The 10,142-nt window shown below is 37.8% G+C and overlaps 1 protein-coding gene across 2 annotated transcripts in view; it reads left to right on the forward strand.

The window, feature by feature from the left end:
• The first annotated feature begins 417 nt into the window (after nucleotides 1–417).
• Rgs20 (regulator of G protein signaling 20) overlaps nucleotides 418–10,142 on the forward strand; it is a 95,660-nt gene continuing 85,935 nt past the window's right edge. The window contains exon 1 of one of the 2 annotated variants that reach the window (XM_069990719.1): nucleotides 418–645. In XM_069990719.1, the coding sequence (XP_069846820.1) occupies nucleotides 481–645 (165 nt within the window). In that variant the 5' untranslated portion in view covers nucleotides 418–480. The remainder of the gene's footprint in view (nucleotides 646–10,142) is intronic. The other variant, XM_069990720.1, reaches the window with a different exon arrangement.

The following is a 10,142-nucleotide window of genomic DNA, read 5'->3' on the forward strand; positions in this document are numbered from 1 at the left end:
AGGATGCGATAAGCAGCAGTGTTGCCACACAGGTAGGACCCCCTCAACATAACCAGTGATGATGTTCTCTGTTCATTCATGCTTATCACAAAGCACTGTAGACAAAATGACTTATACACAATAGAAATTTATTTTCTCATAGATCTAGAGACTGGAAGTCCAGGATTAGGATGCCAGCCTATCATTTTTCCATGTTGATTTTTACTTTTGAATGAGGAATACATTTCTACCTATAGAGGGCAGTCTTAACATACTTCCACATTTATCCTGAGCAGTCTGGAATAGAACCCTAAGAACTGTGGATAAGCTTCTGATCCACAAAACTGGTAATCCTTGTGCTTTAAATAGTATGTCTTTGCAGGGATGGGCCCAGCAGACTCAGAGATGGCTCAGCATGAGCAAAAACAGAAACAGTGAGTCCTGTAGTAGTGTTAGGGAAACCAGGCCACAGTATTCACTTGGAGACTTTGCTGTAAAAATATGCGCAGCCTTTCCCAAGACAACCAAGAGTGCCTCCAGGAACACCTCTCCAGATCCTCCACATGGACACAATTTCTGTCCCCACTAGGGATAGAAAGATGCAATACTATCATTCACCAAACCACAGAAAGCCAAGGGGACTCCCATGCCGTGTCTGATGTCAAGGTAAGGTGATTTTCATCTGTGTCCTTTCTGGAAAAGAACAATGTTCATCTGGAAGAAAAGATAAGGATACAAGCAATTTTAGTGTGTCATATTTCAGAATGCTTTTGAACCAACCTATAAGAAAAACTAATACTAAATTGAAGAAAAGGGGAGAGAGTGGACATCGTTGTCTCATTCATGAGTTTAGAGGAAATGGCTTTAGTTTTTCACCATTAAGTATAATGCTGGCTGTAAGCCAGGCCCAAAGAAACATAGGTCCCATGGTTTTCCTTATTTGCAATAACTAGTATATGTCTGGGACAAGCAGATAAGGTCAAAAGCTATGTACATATGGCCAGCTAAGATGATGTTAAGCGAAATGAACCCCAAGATAGGGACACAAGTGGTTTTTTTTCTTGCTTTCTATTGTTTCTAATGTATTTATAATGTACCATGTGAGTTTTTTGTTTCTTTGTATGTTCATCCCCCATGGTATAAAAAACAAAATGCTTAAATAAGGGTACAGGTTGACCCATTGTAACAATGAGATGTACAAGACACTATGTTGAAAACTGAACTTTACAATTTGGCCGGGGGGGGGGGGGTTGTTGTGGAGGTGGGAGGGAAGGAATCGTAGGGGGAAAAACAAAGGAAGAGGTAACAATGCTTGATAGGAAATGTACTCATGACCTTGCTCATGTAACTGTAACCCCTCTGTACATTAATTTTGCAATAAAAAAGTATTAAAAAAAGAAAAACTAGAAACTTGATTTCAATCCTTTATCCAGTTTCCTCCACCCTAAACAGTTTTCCTTTATGATTTTTTGTTTTTGTTTTTGAGACCTATACCCCCAGCCACTATTTTTTTGTTTCTTTAAACAGATAATGTTTTAAAAAGCAGAAAATTTAGATATAGATGTTTATAGCTATTGAATAGGCTCCTAGATGTTTTTTCTTTGATGTTAACATTGTATTCCTTCCATATGATAATGAAAGAAATATTCTAGGCTAGTTTCTATAGAAATTGCTAAAGAAAAAGTAATTAACAAGTACAGGAACATGTGAATATGAAGGATCTAAGGGACGCAATTTCTAAATGCAACATTTCCTCAGATGACTTTCCTAAGTATTAGTTTCTACCATCAGGTAATTTCATTTTCTCAGAGTGACGATTCTCCTGTTCACTGTATGTATCTTTGCACAAGGTTCAGTGCAAATCTCTGAATCCTCTTAGCTATTAATAGAAGCATCTCTTAAAAGGCTAATTGTTGGGGCTAGGAAGGTGGCTCAGTGGTAGAGCGCTTGCCTTCCATGCCAGAGGCCCTGGGTTCGATTCCTTAGTACCACATAAGCAAAACGAAAAGAAAAAAGCGGGAAGTGGCGCTGTGGCTCAAGTGGTAGAGCTCTAGCCTTGAGCTGAAGAGTTGAGGGACAGCGCCCAGGCCCAGAGTTCAGGCCCCACGACTGGACCCCCCCCCAAAAAAAAGGCTATTTGTTGTGGAAGAAAATGGTAGTGTTCATATCTGACAAATAATAAGCAGGGCTTAGAATTAAATACTGCAAAATCATACCACAGCCGCCTGTACAAACACCTGAACACTAAAACACTTGTCAGTCCTTAAGTTGTGGCTTTGTGTCCTGATAATAGTCATCATGTATTTTCAGATTCTCCATTTAATTCTGTAGCTTGTGTGGGGTGTGTGTGTGTGTGTGTGTGTGTGTGTGTGTGTGTGTGTGTGTGTGTGTGTGTGTGTGTGTGTGTGTGTGTGTGTGTGTGTTTGTATAGCTAATATAATAGATGAGAGCCACTGGCACCAGCTTGAGTATTTCCCCAGTGTTATTTTAACTAGAAGGAAAGTAATTTTTAAGACAAGAAAAGGAAAATAAATTCATTGCTAAATATTTTTATAGAAATTATCTGACCTTTGTACTTGAGCTTGAAAATGTATGTGAACAAATATGAATTTCCACAAAGTCCCATTAGTACCTGAGCACTAGAAGGGTCTTTGTTGGTGGTGGTAGCAGTGGTGGTTTGTTGGTTGATTGTTTGGTTTGGGTTTTATGACACAAGGGTTCTATATGTAACAGGCTGACCTTGAACTGACAATCCTGTCTCAGTCTCCCAAGTTCTATGTTCACAGGTGTGGGCCACCATGCCCAGCTAAGTTCTGGGTGTCAAACCAATTAGAATGAAATTGATTCAGTTGTCAGGAGTCCTTTACTAATAAGCATCTAGAAGTAAATAGCACATACAAAAGAGAGTTTTTTAAATTTTTATTGTTATTATAAAAGTGATATAAAGAGGGGCTACAATCAGGTAAAGAGTGTTATTTTTGGATGACGCCACCCCTTTCCTTGCTCTCTCAGCGTTTTTCTTCCTATCTCTCCCCCCTATCCCCCGCCTAAACTGTGTAGAATTGTATATAGTTCATTGTCAACATACTGTGTAGTGAGGCAAAAGAGACTTCTCAAAGCTCGTTTGGAGGCCACACTGAGGAAACAGACAATAATAACATATATCTGTGCATATATATGTGTGTGTGTGTGTGTGTGTGTATCTACACACATAGGTGTGCATCTGTATTTGTAGAGAGTTAGTTGAAGAAATCCCCACCGATAGGAAAATCAGCAAGTATGCAAGTTCCTTATATGAATGGCATGATGTTTGCCCATAACCTATGTGTATTTCCTTTATACCTTTAGTCATCTCTATATTACTAATACCTAACACAATGTGGGTGCTGTGTACACTTACTATATTGCATTGTGAGAATTTTTTTTAACTTTTGTACTGACAAAGACCTTCTTAATAGAACGAAAGATAAGCTAGAAAATGTTAAAACAGAAAAAGAAAAAATCTGCAAAGTCCCTATCTGCTGAAGCCCTTGAATTTAGGATAGAAATAGCTGGGCACCGGTGGCTCACGCCTGCAATCCTAGCTACTCAGGAGGCTGAGATCTGAGGATCTCAGTTCAAAGCCAGCCCAGGCAGGAAAGTCCGTGAGACTCTTATCTCCAATGAACCACCAGAAAACCAGAAGTGGCGCTGTAACTCAAGCAGTAGAGCGCTCACCTTGAGCTGAAGAGTGCAGGGACAGCACCCAAGCCCAGAGTTCAAGCACCACAACAGACCAGAAAAAAAGAGAAAGAAAAAGAAGAAATAGAATTCTCACTACTCAAGAATATTTTTTTAAAAACTAACTAGAATTAAGATAAAAGATATAAAGAAAAGTTCACTGAAGATTATATATAGATTATAAAGAGCACACAAAGTTTGGCACCAGTGGCTCATGTCTATACTCCTAGCTACTCAATAGGCATCTGATATCTGAGGATTATGGTTCAAAGCTAGCCCAGGCAGGAAAGTCTGTGGCTCACGTGGTAGAGCACTAGCCTTGAACAAAAAAACTCAGGAACAACACCTAGGCCCTGAGTTCAAGCCCCAGGACTGGCACCAAACACAGAGAGACAGACAGACAGACAGAGACAGAGACAGAGAGAGGGGGGAGGATGGGAGGGAGAGAGGGAGCAAAGGAGGGAGAGAGAGAGGCAGAGAGACAGACAGAGACAGAGAAAGAAAGGGAGAGAGAAAAATACATCCAGTGTCACTAGCCACTAGAGAACGGCAAATCATTACACACCTAGAAAAATGGCTAAAATGAAAATTTACATATACCCAAAGTAGCTAGAATGTCTAATATAGTGACTCCCCTAAATGCCACCAGCAATGTGGAGAAGCAGAATCATCAATATATTTCTGCTGAGAAACTTGAAGTTTCTTACAAAATGAAATCTATCTTCTATGTTTCACTGTAAATTCACAATCAGGTGTTTTACTCCACAGAAATCAACAAACTTCATTCACACAAGCTGTTGTCCATCATTGTCCTCAGCAGCTCTATTCATGATAGCAAAAATCTAGAGACAACCAAAAACTTTTCAATCATTCAATTAAACCTGTGGTAAATTCATACCGTGAAATACAATGGAGTAAGGAGGAGAACTGGAACAATTGATGCAAATGATGAGTGAAAAAAGCTAGTCTCAAAAGATCACATACTATATGATTCTATATCTATATTATTCTTGAAATAAAATGACAGACACAGAGAACAGATCTTGGTTACTAAATGTTAATAATGAAAAGAAGGTGGTGGACAAAGCTACAAAAGGGAGTATGTTAGCAGGAGCCTAGTGCAATGTTGTAGTTCTGTATCTTGATTATAGTGGAGGTTGCACAAATATATGCATGTCACACACACATGTACATGTAATACTTATGAAATCTGAATAAGCTCTGTGAGTCGTACCTATGTCAATGTCCTAGGGTGTTTTTTTGGGTTTTGTTATTGTTATGCGTGCGTGCGTGCGTGTGTGTGTGTGTGTGTGTGTGTGTGTGTGTGTGTGTGTGTGTGTGTGTGTGTGTGTGTGTGTGTGTGTGTGTGTGTGTGTGTGTGTGTGTGTGTTTGCTGGACCTGGGGCTTGAACTTGGGGCCTGGGTATTGTTCCTGAGCTTTTTTTCTCAAGGCTAGTGCTCTAGTACTTGAATCACAACTCCACTTCCTGCTTCTTTTGGTACTTAATTGAAGGTAAGAGTCTCATGGACTTTCTTGCCTCTGTTGGGTTCAAATTGAGATCTTAGAACTCAGCCTCCAGCATAGCTAGGATTACAGACATGGGAAAGACCTGATTTTAATATTGAAATGTAGCTGTGCAGTCTCTGCTGAGGGAAGTTGCTTGAAGAGTCCATGGGGCCATGCTGCCTGTTTTTTGCAACTTCCTGTGGATTTATAATTATTGTGAAATAGAGCTGAAGTCATTTTTCAAGTGGTGGAGTGCTTGCCTATAGTTAGTATAAAATGGAAAGTTTTAAAACAAAAAATAATCCAAAGGCAGACCAAAATGCTGTTATGGCCATACCACATTCTTACCTTTTTTGTTATTCTAGTTGTTCCTTTCAGTTGGTACCTTAATCAACTTCATTAAGTCAGTAGCATCTATGTTGTCAGATCTGTTTTACGGTGAGAAACCAAGATTTGGAAATATTGATGATTACATATAAGTGGTCAGCTAAGTGGAGATGTGAATCTAGGTTTTCTGATGGATTTCAATGCTGATTTAATATCTTCTGGAAGTGACTTAGAAAGTAGACTAATTTCACAGCCTTACATCCAACCATCTGAATGTATCTTTTTTTTCCCTTCCTTTCTTTCTTTCTTTTTTTCTTTCTTTCTTTCTCTCTTCCTCTCTTCCTCTCTTTCTTTCTTTCCTCCCTTCCTTCCTTCCTTTCTTTTTCTTTCCGTCCTTCCTTCTTTCTTTCCTTCCTTTCTTCCTTCTTTCTTTCTTTTTTTGTCAGTCATGGGGTTTAAACTTGAACTTGGGGCCTGTATGCTGTCCCTGAACTCTTTTGCTCAAAACTAGTGCTCTCCCACTTTAAGCCACAGCACCCCTTCTGGTTTTCTGGTGGTTTATTGGTGATAAAAGTCTCACAGACTTTCCTTCCTGGTCTAGCTTTGAACTCAGCCTCCTGAGATTAGGATTACAGGCATGAGCCACCAGCACCCGGATAGACTTATACCACTTTTGTACAACTATTTAAAGATGACTTTTAACTAATTTTAAAAAAATCATGTTGTACCTAGCAAATGTGCACAATTGTTATTTTTAATTAAAAATACAAATACAAAATAGATGTATTTTTCAACCAGTACTGGGGCTTGAATTCAAGGCCTTCAGCTCTTGCTCTGTTTTTCCTGTTCACAGTTGGTGTTCTACAAGTTGAACCACACCTCCAGTCTGGCTTGTTTGCTAGCTAGCTAATAATACAGTCTCTCACACCTTCTGCCTGGATTAGTTTCAAACCACCATTCCCAGATCTCAGCCTCCAGATTACAAGAATGATCCATTAGCTCCTGGCTAGGAAATTGATTTTTAAGTGAACAAAAGTAAATAATGATTCAACTAAATAAAAAGTATTTGTTATCACCTTCAAGACTTTTGCTATATGTCTAATTTGCATAATTCCTTAATTGATGAAGCACCTAACACATAAGCTGACGTTGATCGATCAATTTAAATTGATCATCTATTTAGTGATCAATTTAAAAATGAAAGCTAAGCTGGGAGCCGGGAGCTCACGCCTGTAATCCTAGCTACTCAGGAGGCTGAGATCTGAGGATCGCGGTTCAAAGCCATCCCAGGCAGGAAACTCCATGAGACTTTTATCTCCAATAAACCACTAGAAAACCAGAAGTGGCTCAAGCTGTAGAGAGCTCACCTTGAGCTGAAGAGTGCAGGACAGCGCCCAGAATTCAAGCCCCACGACCGACAAAAAAAAACAAAAAAACAAAACAAAGCTAAAAATTAACCTTTGAGCCTGGCACCAGTGGCTCCCTCCTGTAATTCTAGCTACTCAGGAGGCTGAGATCTGAGGATCATGGTTCAAAGCCAGCCCTGGCCAAAAAAAAAAGTCCTCATGAGATTCTTATCTCCAGTTAACCACTCAAAACCTACAAGTGGTGCTGTGGCTCAAAGTGGTAGAGCACTAGCCTTGAGCAAAAGAGCTCAAGGACAATGCCCCAGGCCCTGAGTTCAAGCCCCCATACCTGACAAAAAACAAAGTTAACCTTTGAGATCTCACATATAATTTTCATATAAACCAACAAAAGAAATGTTTTCTTCTGTTAAAAATCAAATATATTTCACCATGAATAACAGAAGCAGCAGATACCAAATACTCAACTTCAGTTTAGACAGGTGTTATGGTTTGGGTATACCTCTAGAATTCTTGTATTGGAGGCTTAACCCTCAGTATAACAATGCTGGGAAGTGAGGCATAGCATTCATAGATTAATGTCCCTTGTTGAAGGAGTTAATTAGCACAGGAGAGGGTTGTTATAAAAGTGGCCTGCTCTCACCTTCGCCCCCTCCTGCTTGCTCACTCTCCTCAGCATCCACCATATATGACACAGCACACCAGATGCCAGAACTGTGTCCTTCATTCCCAGCTTCCAGAATCATGAGCCAAATATACTTCATTTTATTATGAATAAAAATGAATCTCTGGTATTTCATATCAGAAGAAGAAAACACACCAAGACAGTAGGCCAACATAAACAACACGCCTAAATCCGCTCCATAGAGCGGGTTATGTTACAGTAAAAAATAGATGATCACGGGAGATGAGCCCACTGTTTATATCTACTTTATACTATTTTGCACTTTGATGATAAGCTAGCCCTCAGCCAATGTCATTGCAAAGGAGGCTGAGAGATGTCAAGAGGCCCAAAGCACCGGTAATCATTTACAGATGTCACCATACCATCAATTCAACTGCAACCTGAGCATCTATATAAATTCAACTTGAAATTCTGATGAGGACTCTTACCATGAAAAATAGGAAGATACTATGTGAACATGATCGCTTTCTCTTGAAGAATCAAAACAAATAATGTTCTCAGAGTATGGTTGACTGAAACCACCACAAGCAAAATCACAAAAAAGCAAGACCACTGGTAAACATCCTTTATACAGAAGAAAGGAATATGGACTGGGGATGTGGCTCAAGTGATATAATGTGTTCCTTAGAAAGCATGAGGCTCTGAATTCAAACCCCAGTATTGCTTCCCAAAATGTATAAATAGTGCATATATGTAGGTAGATAGATATTTAGGTTTAAAAAGACATTCTTTTAAATGATATGTACATATATGCATACTTAAAATATGTAATGTGCTTTTAGATATGTAGTTAATGGAAAAACTTATTGACATTACAAGATGACAGAGTTACTTTAGACATGAAAGTGTTAGAAAGGAAGGAAGGAAGAAAGGGAAAGAAAGAAAGAAAGAAAGAAAGAAAGAAAGAAAGAAAGAAAGAAAGAAAGAAAGAAAGAAAGAAAGAAAGAAAGAAACTAAAGGAGGGTTGGGGATGTGGCTTAGTGATATAGAGTGTTTCACTAGCATGCATGAAGTCCTATGTTCGATTCCTCAGTACTACATAAACAGAAAAAGCCACAAGTGGCACTGTGGCTCAAGTGGTAGAGTGCTAGCCTTGAGCAAAATAAGCTCAAGGACCATGCCAGGGCTCTGAGTTCAAGCCTCAGGACTGGCCAAAAAAAAAGAAAGAAAGAAAAAGAAAAAAAACTACAGGAAAGCATAAGGAAAACTATGGACAATATGAGCATAAGTAATTATTTTCTGAATAGGATTCTGAATGGACAAATAAGACATGTATATATTTGTATGTATATAAATATATGTATACAGTATATATACATATGTAGATATATTATTGCTTAAATATAGAAATGATATAAGTATATTATATAAATATAAAACTATATAATATACATATAAATATGTGCACATATATATACACATGTATCATATATCATATTATATGCTTGCATAATATATATACACATATGTGTATAATGTATATATGTGTGTATACCACATTCACACAATATTTTTTATTATCAAAGCTGGGTGATAAATATAAGAGCTCATGAACAGAATCACTTTTTTTACTTCAGACATTAATAGAATAAGTACTTAGAAGGTACTTTAACCATAGTTACCCTCACTCTCGCTCTCTGTTGGCCCTCCTCACCTGCTGTCACTCCCCACTTCCAACGAGCCTGTTTTACAGTCCAGTCATTCTTTTCTTCCCTCATTTTTAGTGTATACTAATTGTAAAAAGGTGTTTCACATAGTATTTTATGATGGGCATTTTATAATGTAGTCATATTAACTTCCTCATCCCATCTGCATCCTATTGTTCAACAACTTTCAGTGTGTTTCCTTATGTTGTTGTATTCATACACAGACGTGCATTTTGATATTGTTCATCCTCCATCATTCTCTTTCCCTTACCCCCTTGTCCCCCAAACAGCCCCACAATATGAGTATATATCTATGAATATGTATATCTGAAACAAAGAATGTTTCAGATAAAGCAAAAAATATTGATAGGATGGTAGTATAAACAATGTAATAACCATCAGAATATATTAAAATATTCAAGAATAAAAGCCAAATTATGAATTATGTAGGTGATTCAATTGTGTATCAATTATGTAACCAAGTATGTTCTTCCAGAAGGATTTATTTTGTCTATATGATTTTGAATTCTCAACACTAAATTTTTTCAGGATTCATTTTCAAACATGGACCCATCTAAGGATATTTATTCACACTAAAACTGAAAATGAACTAAAAAATACTATAAACATAATCTCAACACATTTTTTCTTTTTGTAATTTTTTTATTAATGCACATTTAATTATGACATAAACCACGAAAAATAAAACCTAGCAAAATTGACATTCTCCCTTTAAGTAGCTCAGAAAATACTGAAAATGTCTTGGGAATCTAAGCAAATATATAGGTAAGCAAACAAGTGAATTACAAGAATGAGACAAAGGGGTTATTTATTGTTGTATCTTACAATACAATAGCATTGAACATGATTTCAATATTAAAATACAAAGAGACATAGACTTCCAGAAGATTAAA

The sequence above is a fragment of the Dipodomys merriami genome, unplaced genomic scaffold, assembly GCF_024711535.1.
Source record: "Dipodomys merriami isolate MVZ:Mamm:240054 unplaced genomic scaffold, mDipMer1.0.p SCAF_4, whole genome shotgun sequence".
In the NCBI taxonomy this organism is placed as follows: Eukaryota; Metazoa; Chordata; class Mammalia; order Rodentia; family Heteromyidae; genus Dipodomys; species Dipodomys merriami.